This window comes from Pyrus communis, chromosome 14 (assembly GCF_963583255.1).
Source record: "Pyrus communis chromosome 14, drPyrComm1.1, whole genome shotgun sequence".
NCBI classification, from domain to species: domain Eukaryota; kingdom Viridiplantae; phylum Streptophyta; class Magnoliopsida; order Rosales; family Rosaceae; genus Pyrus; species Pyrus communis.
The window spans coordinates 3730565-3754007 of NC_084816.1; the positions used below are offsets into that span (position 1 = coordinate 3730565).

Here is a 23443-nt window from a genome sequence, read left to right on the forward strand (position 1 = left end):
AAGCAAAGCAAAAGCAGAGTGAAATTCGTAGGGGTGGAAATGATGATAATCTGGTGGTGAGATGGTTTGAGATCGAAGGTTTGTGTGTGGGGGTGTCTCGGTGGAGGAGTGAGTGTAGAGAGAGAGAGCTGAAAGTTTTCGTGAGAGTTCAGGAGTGTAGAGGGAAATAAAGACACGGGGATAAGGGAAATGGGGTGTGGGCCCCATGGCCACACAAAATCCTCACATAAAAATAGTAATATTAAATAAAATATCATAATAATAATAATATAATATTATACCCTTTTTGGTCATTTCATTATACCATTTTTGGTCATTTCACACAGTCACAACTGTTTTACATAAAAGTTTACCAAACACTATCATATTGCTTTTTTTTTTTTTTTTTTTTCCAAAAGCAATTTTACAAAAAAATTTACCAAACACTCTGCTGCTTTATTTCATAGTTCCTTATTCTCACAGCACAGCAAAAACAACTTTTTTTTTCAAAGCACAGCAATACCAAACCAGCCCTAAGAGGCTTAACCTAAAGCCCAACTCTAATGTGGTTGAAAACAATCTTATTATAATTTTGTTCCTATGTTTCGGATATGAAGTCTTATCCAAAGCATTAGATAAAGTTGATATTGAGATATTGGGCCCTTATGGTATCTCGTACACATATAAAGAATTTTATTATATCATATGGGCATCATGTTTTTCGAAAACAGAAGAGGAATCTTTATTTAATATCATTGTTTGTATAGAACTGTGTGTGTAAGAATTAATGTTGTTAACCACTTTTAACTGCACAATCTCCTTTGCTACTAAACTTCCTCGTCTATACAAGATGGTGTTCGTTGCTTTAATGTACCATATTTTCTAACTCACTGTCCTATAAAACTCTCACAAACTGAAGTGAGCTGGAAAATCTCCAACATCCTTCGGCAAGGAAAGAGGCAGAACCCAGTCAGATATGGGCTTAAAATAATAACAAGGGAAAAGCAGCCCATTTACCCATTCCTGCAGGCCTTAAAATCAGAAACGTTCTCTTAAAATCTTAATTACTCTCCACGAAGTAGGGAGAAAAATCATTTTTTTTCTTTTTCTTTTGTTTCTGAAAAAAAAAAAAAAAACCCCTAAAATCCGATTTCTCTGGAACCCTAATTACCCAAATCTCCCAATTCATATTGTATCCCAACCTACCTTTCGTTGTTGTTGGCTCAGTAACCCCACACCGCCTTTTTTCTTTCAGACACTATTAAATCCGAAAGATGCAATCTTCAACCTCTCTCCTTTGATAAACCCCAGTTTATGGAGATAAAATCCCAATCCACTCCAACCCAACACCAAATCAATCAATTTATCCTAATCCGACCCGAACCCATTACCAAAACCAAACTTTCCGACGACCCATCTCGCCGGCCGCCGCTTTCTCACTCCCCATGGCCACCGACGCCACCGCCAAGTTCCAAAACCCGGACTTTCACCCGGTTTCGAAGCCGCAGGATTACGTCCCAACCCCCACTGTCTCGCCCCACGACGGCCTACACTACTGGCAGTTCATGATCGCCGGTTCGATTGCCGGCATGGTCGAACATATGGCTATGTTCCCGGTCGACACCGTTAAAACCCATATGCAAGCTCTCGGGTCGTGCCCGATTAAGTCCGTCGGGGTCCGGCAGGCCCTCGGGTCAATTTTAAAGTCCGAGGGACCTGCTGCGCTATACCGCGGTATTGGAGCCATGGGCCTCGGCGCGGGACCGGCGCACGCCGTCTACTTCTCGATGTACGAGATGTGCAAGAAGTATTTCTCGGGCGGGAACCCGAACAACCCGGGCGCCCACGCAATTTCCGGCGTGTTTGCAACGGTGGCGAGCGACGCCGTTTTTACCCCGATGGATATGGTGAAGCAAAGGCTGCAGCTGGGGACTAATTTGCACAGCCCGTACAATGGGGTGTGGGATTGTGTGCGGAAGGTGTTCAGGGAAGACGGGGTTAGGGCGTTTTACGCGTCGTACAGAACGACGGTGCTGATGAATGCGCCGTACACGGCGGTGCATTTCGCGACGTATGAGGCGGCAAAGAGGGCTTTGAATGAGATTTCGTCGGAGCATGCGGACGACGAGCGGTTGATTGTTCATGCCACTGCTGGTGCTGCCGCTGGGGGGTTGGCTTCGGTGGTAACTACGCCGCTTGATGTGGTTAAAACTCAATTACAGTGTCAGGTATGGTAATTGTTGGCCTTTCTATGTTGAGATTCACTTGTTGGTTTGATTTAAATACATTCGGATGCAATTGATAACCTTTTAGTTTCATCATACAATCAATCACTTTAATGCACCACTAGTTTCAAGCCCCCGTTACTAGGCTCAGCGATAATTGATAGCCTGTGGTTACTAAGAAAATGTTGACATTGATTGCTTAGCCATGTGATCTTTTCGATTCCCAGCATCCAATAGCGATGTTCCATAGCAATGAGGTGGCAGTTCTGTTTTGTAGGTTTCAGCAAAATTTGTCTTCAGATGAAATCCTAGGTTATTGTTACGTGGACTGGCTGTTTGTGCTTGCCTAGTGTGTTTTTCTTTCTTCTCATGTAAAGAGGTAATATGGGGCAGAGAGACCAAATAATCTTGTCAAAAGTCGATTGGTTAAAGCGCTCTCTTATGTGATTCAGTGATTGTATCTGTTTTTATGTATAGTCCTGTTTAAGCGGTCTCTTGAAAGTGGGATTCTGTGTCACAATCACGATTAGTTAGTCTGGTTGGACAACATACTATTAAGAATTGGAACGAATGACTGATACATCATAGGCCTTAGTTGTAATGGAATTATGGTAACTGATGATTCATATGCCTGTAGTTGTAATTGAATTACTATGTCCGTTGATTCTTCCGATGATTCACATACCTTTAGTTATGATGGTATTACTAGGCGTTGGATGATTTGATTGAAGGTTTAAATACTTGTATGAATGCAAACCTGTCTGAAGCTTTTCTGCTTTTCTTAACATGGATTTGTTGTACAGGGTATTTGCGGATGTGACAGATTTAAAAGTGGTTCGATAAGTGATGTTTTCAGAACAATAGTGAGAAAGGATGGATACAAAGGGCTTGTGAGGGGGTGGGCTCCGAGAATGCTTTTCCATGCCCCGGCTGCCGCCATCTGCTGGTCTACATATGAAGCCTCAAAAACCTTCTTCCAAGATCTCAATGGTAGTAGTAACAGCGGCACTGTAACCTGAAGAGACCTCTAAAGACAAACGAGATTTTTCCGTTTCATTAGCGATACATCTGTAGCCTGTATAATGGACAATCGGAGTTGCTTCACACAAAGGATGAGTAACAGGGTAAGAAAGTCGATCGGAATTTTTTTCATACCTGACTCCAGTCTAGTTAATGGGCAGTGGTAGTCCGGTGAGTTGGATTCATTGGTGTAGGTTAAATTAATTGTACTTCAGCATTGTTATCTGTTTTAATAATTTTTTTCCCGGTCACAGATTTTGTTGGAATAAAAGTAGAAATCAAATGTTTTGTTCTTTCATTCCTCAGAGTGTGTTACATGAACGAAACCCTTTGGAGTCTTTTTCATCATTGGGTTTCTTGTTGTTGTATGAATCAATCAATCAATCATAAAGTTTTGAATTATATTCGATCTCTCGAAAATAATTTTGGGGGCGTATTGTTGATTTCTGCTTCATGTTAGAGCCATATCGGTCCTACTTTTCTAGACACTTTCTGTTCAAAAATTCACGTGCTTCTCGGAAAAGCACTTTGAACACACTAAATAATCCATAAGTGCTTTTACATCTTTTTGTCGGGCGTTATTAATAGTGCTTTTAATTATTTGAAGTTTCTAGCCATTCGAAAAACATTTCCAAACATTGACACAAAAGTTGTGCTTGCACAATTTGTGTATGCAAAAGTTTCACTTGCTGTAAGTTTCCGTGGATCTTTCACTGTTACAAGACCATAAAAAAAACAGATGAAAATCGACGTGAAACCACGGCTACCCGGAAAAGGGAATGTTTGTATTTGAAGTTTCAATCTCTTGGAGGAGACCAAAATGCTTCATAAGCCTACAACGTGACCAACGATCAGAGTGATATCATCCGGCTTTCCACCTGCACAACAGAAAACTCAGGTCCGTCATGACATTGAAGATTGAGGTCCTTATCGTCATGGTATAAACCGAGATAGGTCGTGCCTGTAAGCTTCATTCCGAGAATCTTCTTCCATAAAGGAGGCTCGAAACCCTGAAAGGTGTAACGGAGGAAGGGAATTAATACGTAATTATGTTTTGTCGAGAGAGAGTATTATGATTTCGAAGTTGGTTAAGTCGGATGGATTGTCTTACCCTTGATCTAGCCTCCATGGAGTAGGGAGAATCAAAGTTTGAATCCAATGAATGATTGTTTGCCAAATTAGCTAATGCCTTAGCTAGCATTAAGATCAGTTTCAGTTAGAAAGAACATAAAACTTACGCTAGCTCTAATCATATTTGCTTGATTGCGGAAACACATACAAGCCTCAGCAAGGTCTCTGTATCCGGCCACTCTCGAAACTACTTCACGGTCGAAAGCGTTGTCAAAAAGTCCGTCGGAGCACATAACTACGGTATCTCCTTCCATCAGCTCAACATTGGAAACCTGCAAATGGAGAGATTACTCCACAGGCATAATCACCAAAAATCATCATATCACAAAAAACAATTAGATTTAGGGCAAATCCAAGACGTTTTGGAAATCTGTTTATTCGTTTGTTGTAGGCTCTATGCAACTATGAAGTAGTGATTGTTTTCATACCAGCACTCAAAATTCGTAGATCCGTTATGTTTCAATGTAGGGAGCAGCTAGAGGAGATATAAAGCTCCCTAAGGTATTGGTGTATGTGTGTGTGGAGTTGCTTCGAAGTAGAAATGTTGACAGTAATTGTGTACTGTTAGATCGGTGTAAATACCATCGCATCATGGTACGTTTGACCAACGATCTCCGAACTAAGTTGGTATGGACAATCGAAATATTGTTCTTGTGGAGATGTGGAAAAATTAATTTTACCTGCAATTCACATTTACATTTCATTTGAAGAGAGCAGTCGAGAGTTGATCAGAACTTGTGCACAAGAAAAACATCCGGTGTTACCTTCACGAATAACCCTTAATCCGCAATCCCTGACATTGGTAATTTTCAGAGTCCCATTCCTATCCAGCACGGCAATAATTCTGCTTAGATAAAGGAAAGCTAAAGTAAGAATCTCTTGAACAAATGCGGCAAACTACAGCGAAGATTTCTTGATCGAAATGATGAACTTACACCGTAGCAGAACCTATCGAGGAGGTACAACTGTATAAGCATGTGCCTTTCCTATCAGAATCTGAGGATTGTTGTTCACCTGCTATGCAGGACATGCATAGCGTTTCTTAGCAAACACGAAATTTGCACAAGCTCGGAAATCTACTTAACAAAGTGAAAGTGGTACTTTGGTTTTGAGAGAAACTACCTTCTCATCTCCCACAAGATTTGAGACGTTGGCCATCAATTCTTTGGGGAACAATGAAGGATCCACATCCTTGTTCAGCGCAACTGCCAAGCCAAAAAAATGAGAAGATCTGAACTTCCGAAATCAACAGATGAATTATGTGTCCTTGGAGTTTCTTAAACCAAATTTCCCTGGATTTCTTGTTCTTTTTTCGAATCGTAAAACGTCATAGGGTAGATAAGCAAGCCAACATAAGCTCCATACGCAGAAACACCATCAGCAATAGCAAGAACTCCCCCATTGTAGCTGCTCACAAAGAAAGCATCTTCCCCACCTTTTTCAACCTTTTTCAACACGCAAAAAAATATAGAGTATCAAGTATAGTACACGCAGGTCTCGTTTAGCATCTAGGATTGAACTGAATTAGATAATTCAAGGTAGAAGATGGATTAGACGTCAAGAATCTTATCCCTTCCAATCCCCATAAATGGTAGAATTGCAAGGTGTAAGATCCTTCCATTAAAATCCCTAAAACCTCTTCAATTAAAATCCAAAGTGGAAAAGTACTTACCTTTTTCTTGGGATAATACATGTGTCCATCTTTTAGTTGCACGTCATTGTTCACTTTGTTGTAATTAACGTATTTTTGATCGTATAAATATTAGTTACTATCAAAATTATTAATTTATTTCATACATATACATGATTAAATGATACTAATCTGATTTTTTTTTCTTCTGCAAATATAATGTTTAAATGTATATTAAGAAAACAATGATGCATGTTGTCATGTTTAGACAGTGAAATATACGTCATGAAAAAAAAAAAAATTTGTTGTCATAAACCAACAAAAGTATTTTGTAAAATGATAAATACATATTTTTTTAGCTTCTCACACAATTCTATTTTATTTTGGCTGCCGTTTTTATTTGATTTATTCAATTTCATAGGAAAAGACAAGGGAGTGTGTAATAGGCTAAAACGGGTGTGTGAGCATTAGCCGAAAGCAATTTAGTGTCTTTTCCTCTAAAGTACCAACAAAGCACCAGTGGTCTAGTGGTAGAATAGTACCCTGCCACGGTACAGACCCGGGTTCGATTCCCGGCTGGTGCATACTTTTTTCCTTATTTATTCTTTATATATATATATCGCTTCCAACTTCCGGTTCACACATATTCCGGTCTGTTTCCCCCAAAACGCTCTCTCTTCTCACATTTTTGGTTCTCTTCACCGCTGGAAGTTGGAACAACGACGATGAACGCCACAGCTCCGCCTGACGTCATCCAAGGTTTCGGATTTCCCACAAACTTCTCCTTTATTTTTTTTTTCACTTGTTAATTTTCCCTACTCGTCGATTATTCTTTACAATTATTATTGGTATGTGCATTGTAATTTCAGTCACAGATTACCAGAACGGAAGCGATTCCGACACCAACATCGACGACGACGACGGCGATGCAGCCGGCGCCGAGTTCTACCAGCCAGTCTCCGCCGTCGACTCCGAAGACGACGAAGACCAGATCGGAAACGACGCCGTCCCGATCCACTCCCAGCTGCACTCCAACGGCGTCACTGTCAATCAGGTCGACGGAGGAATCTCGTCTCTCCAGCTAAACGACGGCGTCGGGCGCAATGATCGCTTGAACAGCAGCAGCGATGACGAAGCGGAAGCAGAAGAAGTGGAGGCGGAGGTCGCTTCCGACTCGGAGATAATCAGGGCTTTCAGAGAAGACGAGAATCGCAGAAACGCGCCGCTTACGGCGGAGAACGCGACGAGGGTCAGGGAGGCCATGCGTGGAATTTCCTTCGCCGGAGCTCCTCCGCATTGGGCGGGTCTGATCCCCGAGAACAACTGGATGGACCGCCTTCGCGGGCTCGGGCAATCTTCGTCCCGGAGGTGAAAATGTTTAATCTTTGTATCTCGTTTTCTCCGATTGGAGTGGATTGCAAATTTTCAAATCTGTTGGATTTGCGTGTAATCAGACTTATATGTAAAATGTAACTTCAATAACATTACTATCCAGCAATTCACATAATTCTGGGGCAATCTACAAAAAAAGAGAAAAACCAATTCTTCCAGCTTATTATGCACTACTAATTTTGATTAGTTCTACAAAACTCTAAAACAGTAGTAAATTCGGGCAAAGTTTTGCCGTTGAAGCCGCTTCATCTGCCCCGTTCTCTCCATTTGCCGCCTACAGCCGCCAGGTGCCGCCATTAGCAAACGTATTACATTGTAATCGGATACCCTTGGAGAAGAAGGTGCATTATGGCCTTTCTCAAGCAGCAATGTTCTCAATGTCTGCACTTCTCTCCATTCTCTTCACAATACCAGCTATAACCTGATACATGATCCGTACAACTTTAGCTACGACGAAGATCAACTGAAATTCTATTAGTGTTCTGTGTAGTGTTGTGTACCTTTCCGGGTCCCAATTCATAACTCTTCTTCAGCCCCTTGCCGAGGAGGGTCTTGACTGTTGTTTCCCATTGAACAGGAGAAGTCACCTGTGATTTTGAGTTTAGGTCTTAATCAGTATCTTGGTCGTGAGACGTGATAGGGAGGAGACTGTTCTAGCTAGCTTACCTGACGAGCCAATATCTTCTTAATTGTCTCAGGATCTGAATGTGGCTGTGCGTCAACGTTGGAGATAACTGGTATTCTTGGTGTCCTAATCTGTGTTTCTGCCAACTTAGCTTCCAATCTTGACACGGCTGGTTCCATAAAACTAGTGTGGAAAGCGCCAGCAACAGCTAAACGCACCTGAGCATAATGGAAAAGGGAAGAAGTGCGTTCGTCATCACTAGGTAATAGGAGAAGAATGAAATTGCATCGAAGTAGGAAATGAAGAATGGTACCGTCATTCGGGCCTTGAATGACTTTGCCTTGGCCTCTACTGCTTCTATTCCCTTCACACCACCAGATACAGCATAATTTCCCTACCGCAACAAAATCATGCCACGGTCAAAATTTTTATTAAAATCGACTAAGATGCAATCAACAAGTCAGGCTTGCGAAGTTGAAGTCCTTACGGTGCATAGATAATTTGCAATTTGAACTTTGTTAGCTTCATCAACTTCTTCATTGGCCGCATCACACAACTGTTGAACCTTGTCTGAGTCCAACCCGATGACACTGACCATGGCACTTTTGGCAGCATCGGCAGCTGCCTGAAGTAAATTGTACAATAGGGAGCATGTTAGTGTACGGAATTATGAACCTATTCCCTCGAGGAGTATGAATCGACACACAACCAAAAATTTACCTGCATGGCTTCTCCTCTCAGTTTGACCAGCTTGAGCCCATCCTCAAAGCTTACATATTGAATCAAGTCAACAAAAAAAATTAGTACAAGAAGGTGGCCAAGTACCACGACTACATTAACATTACTCTTCTTTCCTAAACCAAGCACTAGGTGAACAACGAAAGTGATGCTTCCTCTCCCTCATATTACAAACATGGAAAGGTGGCATAACAGTTAATTTCATGTATAAACTCTTTCATGCTCCTGCCATAACAGAAGTGAGATCACAAAAAGTCAACAAATTTTTCGTTTGGTATGCATCTGTGGATACAGTTGCAATTCCAGCATATGTAGCTCAGTTTGACGACTCACCTGAACGACTCAGCAAATGCGAGAGCAGTATATTCTCCCAAACTCAGGCCACATGTGACATCAACTGAATCAATGATCAGCTGACCTCCTTCACGTGCACGTAGTAACTCAACAGCAGCTAGACTTGTGACATAAATAGCCGGCTGCAAAGAATTAGCAGATACTTATTAACGACAATCAGAAGAAGAAAAAAAACCTCATTCTCGAACATAGAACATAAATGTTGCATCCTGACCCCGAAAACCATTGACTATAATGTGCACATTCAAAACATATATGGCATAAAACAATCCTGTTTCAGTAGAACTACACTACCTAACAAGTAACTCAGCACATACCTGGCTTATAACAGTTGAATCTAGCTTCTCTTTCGGTCCATTGATACAAACATCCAAAAGATCAAACCTGCACACAGCTTAGATATTAAATCACTCATGAAAACGACTTCTCGTTAACAGAAAGAAAGTAATTATATCTGATTCAGAGCTAAACTAAAACTATAAAGTTACCCTAAAATATCGTTCGCTTTCTTGTATAACTCTGCAGCAGCAGGAACACTTTGAGCTTCCTTTCCCATTCCAACTGCTTGTGCACCCTGAGTTGCAAAAACAGTACAACATTAACAGAACGAAGCTCAACCCAAAATTCAAAGTCTCTATCTTTATCACCATAACATGATGAAATTCCAAACACATAGGGCTCGTTTGGGAGTGTCCTAAGCTCTTTTGTAAGAAGCGCTTTTATAAATAGCATGTATAAAAGGTTATCAAAAATCCAAGGGCTTACTAGAAGTACTTCTATGTCCCATAAGCCCTTTTGAGTTCTCCGCAAAACGGTGTCAAAAGCGCTTTTGTTTGTTTAGAAGAAGCAAAATTGAACTATTCAATTACAACCCAAATTACAAACTTTTCATGTCAAACCAGCATTCAAATTTAGAATTCAATTCCTAAATCAGAATGACTAAGTTTCATGGTGAATCAGAAGTCTCTATCCCTAGCACCATAGCATGATGACACCCCAAACAAACAAACACGCATGGTCTGTCCGGGGAGGAAGTACTTCTAGCAGAAACATATCAAAGTATATATTAAAACTCCAAGTACGCCTTGGAAAAGCCCTGCACTAAAAAGTATTATGATCCATAACCACTTTTGAGCTTCTGAGTTGTGTAGACGAAGTAAAATTGAACTATTCAATTACTAACCCAAATTACAAATTATCCCTAACTACAAACTTCTCATATCAAATTAGCATTCAAAATTTGGATCCAATTCCTAAATTAGACTGGAAATTTGAGCAGTAAAGTAACGACATTGTTCACGTTAAAGAAATTAAATGGCGGCGGAGCAACGAACTCACTTGGCCAGGGAAGAGGAAAGCAGAGGAGGGCTTGTAGTCGGCGAACAAGGCGTCGCCTTGCAGAGTCTGCGATCCAACGGAGGCGGCCATGGAAACTCTAGATTGTCCGAAGTTTCGGACGCCGAGCTGGGCTCCGGCGCCAATCCGGATCCCCCAGAAGGATGAGGAGTTGAGAGAAATGGAGGACGGGAGGGCGATGGAGGCGGCCATGGTGGCGAGTGAGGTGCGAAGGATAAGAGGGTGGTGGGAGGTGTGCATATAAGGAAGGGTAGGTGGATTGAGTGATATCGTGCCCAGAGGGTGTTGAGGTTAGCGGAGTTTACAAAGGTGGACGTTGGAGGTGGCCATCAAAATCAAGAAATACCGTCCAACTGCGTTTTAGTTTTTGTGTCTTGGTTTGGTCATCAGAAATTACTATAAATTTCATCTTTCATAATTAATTAATTAATTATAAAATTCGAAAAAAAAAATCTGACATGAGTTTAGCCGAGTTGAATAAAGCATTGCGATCATTCTTGTGCACTCTATTTCGAATCGTTTTTTTTTTTTTTTTTTTGTTCAAAAAAAGGTCGAATCCTCCCTAAAATCGAGCTATTAGAATATTTATGATGTTCAAACAAATAACAATAGCAAGATGATTTAATGAGCTATCATAGTGTTGAAAAGTATCCATGTCAACAATATCAAGAAGGATTTTCAAGAGAATGCAGGGCCTCCTTTCTGTTTAGTTCACTCTTTTGGATGACTGCTCACGTATCACTAGAATTAGACTAATTGTTCTTTAGTGTTTGTTTCTTTTCTCTTTTTCTTCCGTGTTACCAAAAAAATAATTCAATTTAAACACCAACCCAATGATTAACATTTGCAATTACAATTCCCAACTCTTGTAAAGTAAGAAAAGCTTAATTTTACATAATCTTCAACTAAATCTTAAAGTAAACTAATCAAAGATGAAAATTAGAATTACAATTAATCAAATAGAATGGCTAGTAAAGCCAAATCAACTTGATTAAAGTAAGAATTCAAGATTCTTGTGGGATATATGATACAATGGCATCTTTTCTTTCTATTCTTTTGCTATTTTGGTTGAAAATGGGGCATAAGTTCAAAAGAAAAAGAAAAATTACATAAAAATATCACGAGGTTATGAGACCCCAGCTATATCTCCAACTAGCAACTGATGACAAGGAGGAGGAGCTTGCTAAAAAAAACTGGACCCAAACTGCATGATAAATCCAAATAAGTCAAATTATCAGCAACAAAATTCTTTTCACGGTAAATATGACGAATCTGAGCCAAAAATGGTAAATATTCTTCTCCTACTTTGCTTCTGCTCTTAATATGGTAAAAAAAGGCGTCTCCCTTACCGACGTTGAAGTGACTCTTGTTTCTGTACAAACAATTTGAGTCATGGAAAACAACTTGTTTGCTCGTCTAATCGACAACCATTAATTCACTGGATGGATCCTTCTTGCTTCTAATCGACAAGCATTCAAGAAACTAGCATCTGACAGTAATGCACCGAAGCAGCTGAACTTAAGTTTACCTCGGGTCTTGAATTAAGAACTCCGCTGGACATCCCAACATCAATCCGCCATATGCTACGATCGTACTCACTGCACAAAAGTCCATAATTCAAGAACTGAATCTACAAAAGTACTTTCAGTTGGAGCACAAGAACCAAATTGCACAGAAGAACGATTGGCGTCATACCAGTATGCTCCCGTAGGTTGAGGAGTATGCCCCACAACCATTCCCTTGGCGCCAACTGCTTGTAGCGTCTGTTGAAGAATATAATTTATCTGAAAGATGATTTAAACAAGTCAGTACAAGACAACATTCAGGAGGACAAGAACTCAATCTTGAACCCCAATCTCGTTAGAAGAAGAGGACCGATTTATATGATAGCGAAACAACCAAGGATTTCCTAGATATTGTCCAATGCAGTCAATGAAATCTGCTGGCGGTTCTTTTTAATTCTAATCGAGTTATTTTACCCTGAGTATTGAAACAACTGAATATGAAAAGGGAACCAAAACATTGTCATTGACATGCCTGGTTAATCTGATAGTCATCTAAATCTGATGTATCTCTCGAGTACAAGCGGTTCCAAACTACACTGTCATATCCCCTGGTGGCGATGAAAGGGAGGGAAGTGTGGGTTGTCATCACTCTCAACAAGGCCTCTCATCCAGTCAGATACTTCCCTGTTCATCCTCTCCACTCCGTATGCAAGTGTAGAAGGATCAATACTCCTGTCAGGCGATGCAAACAAGAAATATATAAGCTTCTTCTGTAAAAGTTTGAACAGCCATTGACACCAGAAAACCGCTTTGTTCAGATTGTAGTACTATTTTACCATGTTGAGGAACAGGACCACCGTGACAGAAGACCCAGTCATTAACCTTAAGAACAACAGCATGACGTGCTAACTCGCATGCCAGTGGACCTCCTGGTCTTAGAAGGATTGATCTGGCAATCACACCTTTTTGCTTCTGTCCTAATATTCGGAAAACTCTATCAGAAGAAACATTACGAAATAGTGACGGGAAAAGAATAATTAGTGAAACGGTGGATTTCAGTACCCTCACTAGATTGCATGGATCCCAATAATTTTGGGGCATTTTCCTCTCTTCCTTCATCCTTTTAGAGACACCAACCCAGCCAACAAAAGCTTCTTCCCAGTCATCTCGGTTGTCATCCAAGTAGTCCAGGAAATCAAGACACTCATCAAATCCTCCAGCATCCATGAATGGAATTCCCCTTCCATATTGATAGTCTGGTGATTCCCATTGACATCCAACATCACAGAGAACACCGTCAAGATTACTAACTAGGAAACAATCTACATACACAATTCTCAAAATTACATCAAAATATATTTTTATTGAAGACGAAGTTTTTATGATTAATGCCGTATAATGGATTCTCATCTTTCAAACCAATCGATATGAAAACATTGTATCGGAATGGCTAAACTAATTCTTTTACTATCAAATCAGGGTGGAAATTCAGTGTAATTAAACCATCAAATACATTTATCCAATACCAACAATGAAGATATTCTGATTGCTACACAAACCTGAAAAACTGCTCCGCTTTCAGCTTTTGCCTGTATATCCAAGGATCTCAGCAACGACAAAATCGCTATTTCATATTCACCTCGATCAAGTATATCTCCAAGCTGAATCAATACCTAAATCAAATAAAGAAAACAAAGTTATCCTCACGTTCTTCAAAAGTTGCTAGCTTTCACAACAGAACGACAAAATATGTGCCTGGTGAAGACAATTGCAAGAACCTTAAGTGTTCCGAACTATATCAATGAAAGGTATACCGTTTCTCCACCAGTCCATACGTCTTCACCATCAGGACTCAACACACCAGCCGTCTCAAGTGCACATCTTGTTTGGCCAAGGTCTCCATGAAGATCCCCAACTGTATATACACAAGCCCATAAAAGCACAAATATTTGTGAATAATGCTACAATGGTAAGCCTACGAGCCGAACCTGATATCGAAAACACTAAAGATAGTGCTGATCACACCAAACATGTTAGCAAGAACCTGTTCATAATATCAGATATCCAATTCCAACATTGGCATGTCTTCAGGCCAATACATACCAAATTACAATGGACAGTCAAAGACTTAATATGTGCTAAATTGCAGCCATTACTAAGAGTTTCGACACAGCGAATGTTAGATCCCACATCGTCCAGGGGAGTGGATCCTTTATGCCTTATATGTATATTCTCATCTCTACCTAGCACGGGGCCTTTTGGGAGCTTATTGGCTTCGGATTCCATCGGAACTCCGAAGTTAAGCGAGTTCAAGCGAGAGCATTCTCAGGATGGGTGATCCCTGTGAAGTTCTCGTGTGAGTTCTCAGAAACAAAACCGTGAGGGCGTGGTCGGGGCCCAAAGCGGACAATATCATGCTATGGCGGAGTGGAGCCCAGGATGTGGTGGGGACCCGGGCTGGGATGTGACAATTTTGTATCAGAGCCAATCCCTGGCCGGAAGTGTGCCGACGAGGACGTCGGGCCCTTAAGGGGGGTGGATTGTTAGATCCCACATCGCCTGGGGGAGTGGATCTTCTATGCCTTATATGTATATTCTCATCTCTACCTAGCACGAGGCCTTTTGGGAGCTCATTGGCTTCAAATTCCATCGAAACTTCAAAGTTAAGCGAGTTCGGGCAAGAGCATTCCCAGGATGGGTGATCTCCTGGGAAGTTCTCATCTGAGTTCCCAGAAACAAAATCGTGAGAGCGTGATATGGGGTGTGATCGGGGCCCAAAGTGGACAATATTGTGCTATGACGGAATCGAGCCCGGAATGTGGACATAAAAAAGAAACCTAGAATTCCTTCTCTCTCAGCTAGGTATTTGGGAATATTTTTCTGTGATAGTATTCGAGCTCTCGAAAAGGTGGATTGTCATTGCTTTGTCATGAATGTTCTTTTCGAAAAAGACTAGAAACTAAAGAAAATGAAACTTGTTTCTTTTGCTCTTTTCTTCACTTAATTTTCTAGACTTAAGTTTCGAAATTGAAAATTTCCAAACAAGATAGAAAATCGTAAGTTGAAAATTTCTCATACAAATTTCTAACAAGCTTTTTAACAATTGATCTTTGAAGGTATATACCAAAGATCAAATAAGTTGATCTTTGAAGGTTGAATTTGAGTAAGTAAACAAATTATTTTCTCTATATTTTAAACAGATAATTAATATCAATTGAGGTTTCAATATCATAAACATCTTGGAAACCAAGTTTTGAGATGTTATATATCGGAGGCTAGTGAATGCAAAGTTGCAAACGCTTCATCCTCGTTTTCTCTCACAACTCAACAAAAAGCGTAAGAGTAAAATGCATACTAAAAAAACGTCAGATGTCAGACATCCCTCAAGATATGTGCTATCACTTAGACGGTACGGATTGTGCTTTGAACCATGCATTTACTCTGACCAACTGACCATTTCTATAGATAATTTGAATCATGATGATCTACCTTTACTACTAGTGTGAAACGTCGAGTAGTAGCTATGTGGTTTAGATATCACCAACAATCGAAGCATATTTCATGGGTGGGACTTTATATGTATTAGGATTAAAAGAAGATTGGATTAACTAATAATTTTTTTAATAAGAGGTTTTATGTTTAATTCTTGTCAAAGGTGAATTTGAACCACATTATTACTAACCTATTGTGAGGCTTAGTCCACTCACCCACTTTCTTAGTGTAGACAACGTCGTTTATTTAAAAAAAAAAAATCATTTTTTCTTCTGTTGAGAAATTAGATAGAGTACATAGGATTTAGATTAAAAGAATTTCTATATAAAACGGACAGTGGTGGCAAAAGCTTCATGTGAATCGAAAATAGTTGAGTTAGGTTTGGCCCAGTATTGTGTTCTGGACTTAACCCACAGCAAACTAGCTCACCTCCCTTTTATTTTCCAAAAATAAAATAACCCTATTGGGCTCTAACGGGTGAGATTGCCCAAAGCACTAAACCGAATGGCTGCTTTCAAAATTTCACCCAAGTCAAATAAATTTGAGTGGGGGCGCACTATCCACAAGTCATTTTTAACTTAGTGCACACTTCTTTTAATTTCCGACCGTCAGACTAAATGAATTAAAGAAAATTAAATGACATAATTTAAAAATGGGTATGTAGAAGTAAAAATGGGTATGTAGATAGCATCATCCATTTGAGAAAAATAATTGGGTGTTCAGAAATTATTGAATTTTCCAATTTAAAATTGGCCTATACACTTTGAGCTTGGTTTAGAATTGGTCTCTAAATTAAAAACTCGTTAATTAGGGTCCTTGAATTTAACAAAACGTGTTTTATTTAATCCAACACTTGATACGAAATTATGAATGCAAGAGTCACTCAATCACACAAACATTCACATGCCAATAAAATAAGAGCTAGCATATCTAAATCGTCCAAACCAATCATTTTGAATAAATTTGAATGGAGGGACAAACGGTGGGCTCCCAAAGACTGCAGGATCATTCACTTTCGAGATTGAGGATAGACGCTTTGCGTTCTAAATTGTTCTACTTTGAAGAGTTAAAATTACTTAATCCTCATTATTTTTAAAAAAAAATTCACATTAGATTGGATGGAACCTTATGCATTTACCCACTAGCCAATCCTTAAATTAGCCATGCAATAGGAATATTTTAGTAGTGCCATTCTCATGTAATTGAAGAAAATATTAATTGACATATTCAGAATCATGTCAAAGTAAACTAGGACAATTTTCACACGTGGTGAAACCGTTAATCATATGAGATCGCATGATTAAAACTAAGAAAATCTCGTACTTTTGTGAGAAGTAGTCCACAAATGTTATGTAGTTAGACACCATACACAAATTTTTACTGTAACCCAATATAGTTTACTTTGTACAAAAATATTTTGGTAATTAACTAGTTTTTTTGTTCCTTAATTATGACTGGTAAACATTTTACTGAAATCATCTTCATTTCCATTCCGATTCCAAGTATATATATATATATATGCTATCCTAGTAGTACACATGTAAAACCTCCAACACTCCAACAAGAAGATGACAATTGAGTTGATGAAAAAGGTGAAACAGCAATGGAAGCCGGAAAAGAGGGCTTCAAAGAAGGGCTGCCACAATGTCTCGAGTCTCTGCAGATCAGGAAAAGGCTAACGAGATATATGCAGGCGACGATATTATAAGACTTTAAGCCCTCCCCTGCCTCTCGGCGTACAGCATAACACGGACCAATATATGTCCAGTCACACTCACTCAATTCACGTACGTAACGCATGCATATGCAGAGTCTAGGGTTTCAGAAATTGTTATCAGGGCCAGTCCCGACATCGATCCAGCTCTATATATAAAGCTGTATTGGATATATTGTGAAGAACCCTAATCGAATCTAGTGGGTTTTTACTAGCATTTATGTATCTCTTTTTTCTTGATTGGATTAGGTTATTATCGTTCCTTAATGCAGCTGGACCGTTGGTTTAATAAACCTAATTAGCAAATATACAAGGTCTATTATAGAGGTACGCGCGGTTAGAATAGTGAACCTAGATAAGGTGTATAAACATGTGTGGTTTATCATGTTTTTTAATTTGAACAAACGATAGTATCTACATTAGGGGATGGGGGAGTAGACTAAATCTTACAAGGAGCTTGCCATTGTATAAATTTGGTGTGTGGTTTATAATGTTAATAAACCTATTATGAAGGGTAGTAAACTTACGGGTAATGTAGCTAATGTTAGGTAGATTAAATTTGCAAACTAATTGATGCGTTACCGATAAGAAACACTTAAGTAATAATTCAATTATCAACTTTTGTGTCAGTTAGTTACAAAATTTAATCTCCCTAGCATCTTTGTAATGTGATAAACGTATCCATATAGTTTCTAACTGTGATAAAGGGTAGTAATCCATTAATTAGGTTCCAAATTTGATAAACCTATCCATGCTAGACATAACCATGCGAAGATGGCTATACGAATTAGTGCTATCCCATGTTATCATCCTACTTGGTGTAGTATGGTTTAAACTTTTCCTTATTAATTACATGCTACAAAATGTTCAAAAGCACCATAACATCAAGAGTGCACATTAAATAACGGATGGTGCAAGATGCACTAAAAAGGGAGCAAATTAATTGTACTTGAAAAAGTTGTAAACATACACCCTAAAAAATAGGCCGAGTCATCGTTATAAAATAGAACAATTGCTTCGTTAGATCATAAATTAATAAATCTAAAATGATAAGTGAAATCTCCAACACTAATAATTGACTACATAGTTGGTCTTATATCTAATTATCTCACTGTATATTGTTACGGGAAGCTAGCTTTTGCTTGTCGGCTACTAAACATTGTTTATTTTAAATCTTGCTATATTATAAAAGATTAGTCTCTTATTTGTAACAAGGTTTATTGTTAAAGTTTATTGAAATTCTAAATCTATTTTTGAAAATGTGGTCCAAAGATCTCAGTGACAATCCATTTCAAGAAAGACGGCTCTCTAATCATGGGAAAAGTAGTCAAATAATGCCATCAAAAGATATCTTACATATTTCTATTATACTTTGGAATATTGTACAATGATAGGATTATTAAAAAGTTTAATTATTATTATGTGGTACGATTGAGAAAACCAAAAAATAAGGGTATATAGTATATGAATGGGAGTTTGACTATGAGCGTCTTGACTCTTGATATGCATGGGGCACTGCATTAGTCCAGCAAGGCCACGGCCATGAATTTGAGGGCAGAGAAGGGGGGACCCGGTGCTTGATCCAGAGCAGTCGAGTGGGAGAGCAACAAATGTAAAGAGACTGTTGGGGCGGAGTCGAGAGATTTTTCATTGTGACGGAAACACGAATAATACATCACATGTTTTTATGTAAATGGTAAGAAATTTTATTTTTTGAGTTATTAACTTTTTAACACATATATCCCACTATTTATATAGTAACACGTGATGTACCATCTTATATAACGGTCATACTGAAAAATTTCTAGACAAAGCCCTCTGCTTGACCTAGTTTATCAAAAGAAGATTTATAAATTTATTTTTAATACATTGTCACTGAAATTGCTTAGCAGTTGAACTTTGTTATATAGAAGCTAGGATAAATTGTTGACAGGATATCATGATGTTTATGTCAAAAATTACACCGTTTTGGTGATTAGGGATAACCATTCTGGACTTAAGCTGTAGGCTTATATTCGATACAAATAAAATGCCAACCGTGAGGATGTGAACAAATCTCACATTGGATTTTACTATACTTTGTTTGTCCTTATAAAGAGTAGTTGAGCTACTCTTGTATTGTCAAATAATTTTGTACTGAAATCTTAATTTTATTTATAATATTCAAGAAAGTTACACATATATGAAACCCAACTGTCACACTTACTACACATCACCAAATTCTCCACATGTAAGTTGGATCATACTTATTTAACCATTAAGTTCTTTGACTAAAAAAAAAAATTTATTGAGTTGAAACACTCATGCACCTATATAATTTTCTCCAACTTAACGACCTATATATAGATGAGATTTAGGCATGATGGATCTCAAGTATAAGTTAATCTCAAAACTCTTCGCAATTAGTAGTGGACTACCTATAAATTGTAGAAAATTGTCGTACTCTACTCTTCATATTTTCCTTAACTTGTATGGAGTAATTGTTCTACTCTAATCTTGTCATTTTTTTTTAGCTTTGTATGGAGTAATTGTTGTACTCTAATCTTGACATTTTTCCTAGCTTGTATCTAGGGGTGGTTTCAATTTCATTCGGTTCATTATTTTACCAAAACTGATATTACTTTCAATTCAATTTTCTTCGGTTTTTGTTCAATTTGGTTTGGTTTTGATTTTTTTTTTTACGGTTCGGTTTCATCTAGTTTTTCTAATAAAACCTAAAAATTGGTTTAAAAAATAAAAACAATAATCTGAAAAATCATAGCAAGGAGGAGCTTAGTGTTGGCATTTAGCTCTCGATTTATTCGAAACCATGTGTTCATAATATTATAAAAAAAAATTTATTTGAACTCATATAACATCTCTTTACACTTAATTTAAACTTTAAATATGAATTATCTTTTTTACCCTATTACAAAATTACCATTAAACACAAGATGAAATTAACAACAAAACTAAAATTTATCATAAACTCACAATCAATAATCAGACCCTACCATTATGCCATTTTTATCCTACGTCCTATTCAAAATTGATTATCTTGATGTGCTTCATGCCACTGTGACATGTTTCCTATGGCCTTTTATGGAAGGGGTCAATCGTGTATCTGTCAGTGCTAGTCTATAGAACAATGGTTGTGGGGTTTTGTCTGTCACATCTTGTATTCCGCTATTTCATCATGTATTGTTCTTGTGTCCATTTAGCATTTTATATGCAGTTTCATGGTTCTTCATTCTTGTAGAAGGGATTTCATTGTGTCCTAGGATTTTCTTTTCATTCCTTGATTATTGTTTAATTTGTTTTTTTTTTAAAGCTTTCGAAACTGTTCACTTTTAGAGAGAGGCTACAGTAAGTGAGTGATGAATTAGCCAATTAAGCCAACGAGCCAATTACCTCTTTGAATGATCGTTCACATATTGTTCTCTTCATACCTTGAATGATTTGGAGAACATTGATTTTGGTTTTTTTTTTCCTTTTTAAATGAGTGTAAAGATAAATTTATTTATTAAATTAGGTTTGTAAGAGTAGCTCAGGTTATATGGGTTCAAATAATTTTTTTTTAATATTATACAAACCAATAAATACACATGTTTGTATCATACTTCACTAACCTCGAAATTACCAAGTATCGGTTAACTTTATACCTTCAAGGCACATTGAAAGATTCGTGTTAAGAGACCCGTGCCGAAGCACAAGAATATTTTTATAATGAGAAGGCCAATCACAATGAGACACATGTCAATGTTAGAATAAAGCTCATAGGCCTCGTTTGGCAGCACAGACTGTACTGACTATTTCTGTCGTATAGGATAAATAGTCACTGAATAGTACTGATTAAATTAGTCGGGCGTTTGGTGAAGTATCGGACTAATGATCGTATTATTTATACTGTGTTTGGTACTGAACCGGATAAGAAAAGGGAGGTTACATCATTGATATAATCTCAATCAGTTCAGTGTAAGTTACATCATTGATAGAAGGCAAGTCATTAGCTGCCAACACAACTTGCATAATAAGAGGCAATCATGTGAAAATGCTCAGCAAGGCAACTCATGCACAAAGCATTCATAATAAATTTCATGCCTTTTGTTATTTGGTAGGAAAAAACAAGTTTGGAAAATACATGTTAAAGAACCAGATGCATTGAACATAAGAACAAGATTTGACAGTAAACATGTGTCCCACGCCAGAGTAATTCTCTTCCAAATGGTAAAATCCCCAAAATTATACCATAAATATTTACAGACTTATAGAAATATTTACTATAACTTATCAAATCCGACCCTCCATACGAACCCACTCATCGATTCACCAACCAAAATTAAAATCCCAGATTGAATATTTTCAATGGTAATAAACCAACAGGCTCCTCGTCGGAGCCTAGATCCGAATTGCTATCCGCGTCCTCGTCGGAGCCCAGCTCCCTTCCTCATCAAAACCCAGATCGGAAGGATTCGAATCATCATCTTCCTCCTTCAACCAATGGAAGGTTTTGTTGTCACTTGTCAAATATCGAAGGCGAACGGATGAGGTGGGAGGTGTGTGTGCGTGTGTAAGGAGGAAGGAGGAACAGAGAGAGAAAAGAAGAAGAAGGCGAAGATGAACTTGGGATCCAGACAAGAGAGTGCAGGCGATGTGAGAAAGTGGAAGGAGAGTGCTGCGAGAGAAGGAGAGGGACGAAGAAGAGATAGAGAGGGACGAAGTAAGCGAGGAGAGCCATTCTACCCGACTAAATTATCCGAAGGTTTTGGTTAGGATAAACAAACGGGCATGAGGTGTATAAAATAAGTGGACCCGGATTAAATAATCTGATGCTTATTTAATACGAAGCTCACCAAACATTCGTTTTGTACTATTAATACTATCCAGTGGTCTTATACCGTGTGCCAAATGAGGCCATAGAGTCCTATAGAGGCTCTTCTCAATTATAAAAGGAGATCATTTTTCTACACTTAATCTCTAATGTCATTATTGTACTTAAACTCGTCATTAGAACTCACTAATAAAGATTATGCTTGAACATATGTATTGTGTAAACTCTTAACTACTAAATTACTAATAAAATTTTCTCTACACTCGTGGATGTAGCCCAACTTAAGGTGAATCACATACATCTTGTGTTTTCTTCCTTATCTCTTTACATACTCATCTACACTTAGTGACCAGAACTTGGTCCTCCGCGCCATAATCATCCTCGAAATTCAAATCAATCCTGATAACCCCATTCTTATCCTCTTCTGAATCAGTCACAAACCCAACTAGCCTCACACAATCCTGTGTAAGCATCATCATCAGCCTACTTAAACAGAAAGTTTCCTCACCAAATTCAGACCCACAAACCCTCCTCCCTACAAAGAAATCATCGTATTTGGATCATCAATCCCATCGCAATCCAAACAATACCCAAAATCTCGTCGCCACCAATTGCTCTCTTCTTCCTCCGCCACAAGATCACACGCCACCTCACTCGTGAAATCCTATCTCTCTCAAGTATGTGTTTTTATACGAGGGAGGCTTATAAAGGAAGGGATATTTATTTATTTATTTTTTTTAAATGGGGATTACTTGTGGTGCTAACACCACATTGAACTTCAATAGTTGGAAACGTCTATTTTTCAAGTTGCACCTTATAGATCCTTGTTGCAAAATATTAGCTAAATCGAAAATATTTAAGACATATAATTGAGACTTACAAAATAGATAATTCGAATTGTTGAAGTTTGATGTGAATTGGATCCACAACTAATCCTTATTTTTTGAAAAAAAAATGAGAATTTCTTTGGATTAAGGGCTTGTTGCATGAGAGAGAAAGAGAAAGAAATCAAGAAGTCGTACACAAAAAAATAAGATGGGAGAAGAGAGAGAAAAGAGAAGTTGTAGAGGAAGAAGATAGGAGGGACACGGCAGGGGATGAAAAGAGATGATGGAAGATAAGTTAAGGTTTTTAGAATTTTTTAGACTTTTTAAGAGCTTTGGGATTATGTAGGCTTGTGTTGACTTAGAATTGGGCTTGAAAAATGAATACTCATCTTAAATAAATAACTTATATTTTATTTGGTCTGGTTTCTAAATCTCTAAAATCGAAATCGAACCAATAACTTTTGGTTCGATTCTATTTTTTCTAAGTTTAGTTTGGTTTTATTTCGATTTTTTTTCATTGAACAATTTTTTTTTCTTCTTTTTCCGAGCCCAACTCTACTTGTAACATGAAACACCCCGACCCAGAATGTCCACCTAGACTCCGAATATAGCTGTGCTAGCCGACACCAGGAGGATGACGAAGCC

General features: G+C 38.3%; 3 protein-coding genes, 1 non-coding gene and 2 pseudogenes across 4 annotated transcripts; 3 read left to right on the top strand and 3 right to left on the bottom strand.

Annotated features, from left to right (window-relative positions):
- The first annotated feature begins 1122 nt into the window (after window positions 1-1122).
- On the top strand, window positions 1123-3668 carry LOC137716229 (uncharacterized). The gene is made up of 2 exons (XM_068455654.1): window positions 1123-2207; window positions 3008-3668. Exons 1-2 carry the CDS (start codon window positions 1425-1427, stop codon window positions 3221-3223), a joined length of 999 nt encoding a protein of 332 aa, XP_068311755.1. The 5' UTR covers window positions 1123-1424; the 3' UTR covers window positions 3224-3668.
- A 381-nt stretch (window positions 3669-4049) lies between these two features.
- LOC137715672 (probable protein phosphatase 2C 26) lies at window positions 4050-6048 on the bottom strand (annotated as a pseudogene).
- A 450-nt stretch (window positions 6049-6498) lies between these two features.
- TRNAG-GCC (transfer RNA glycine (anticodon GCC)) lies at window positions 6499-6569 on the top strand. The gene has a single exon. It is a non-coding gene; the product is annotated as a tRNA-Gly (tRNA).
- Window positions 6570-6623: 54 nt separating this feature from the next.
- Window positions 6624-7523, top strand: LOC137715256 (uncharacterized). Its single transcript, XM_068454511.1, has 2 exons — window positions 6624-6744; window positions 6855-7523. The coding sequence occupies exons 1-2, from the start codon at window positions 6711-6713 to the stop codon at window positions 7355-7357; spliced, it is 537 nt and encodes a 178-aa protein (XP_068310612.1). The 5' UTR covers window positions 6624-6710; the 3' UTR covers window positions 7358-7523.
- Window positions 7524-7659: 136 nt separating this feature from the next.
- LOC137715255 (uncharacterized) lies at window positions 7660-10802 on the bottom strand. Its single transcript, XM_068454510.1, has 10 exons — window positions 10433-10802; window positions 9583-9668; window positions 9412-9478; window positions 9074-9216; window positions 8723-8771; window positions 8490-8627; window positions 8316-8396; window positions 8044-8220; window positions 7878-7964; window positions 7660-7798 (listed from the first exon to the last, which is right to left on the bottom strand). Exons 1-10 carry the CDS (start codon window positions 10688-10690, stop codon window positions 7736-7738), a joined length of 1149 nt encoding a protein of 382 aa, XP_068310611.1. The 5' UTR covers window positions 10691-10802; the 3' UTR covers window positions 7660-7735.
- A 906-nt stretch (window positions 10803-11708) lies between these two features.
- LOC137715673 (shewanella-like protein phosphatase 1) lies at window positions 11709-22447 on the bottom strand (annotated as a pseudogene).
- Between the last annotated feature and the right edge of the window lie 996 nt (window positions 22448-23443).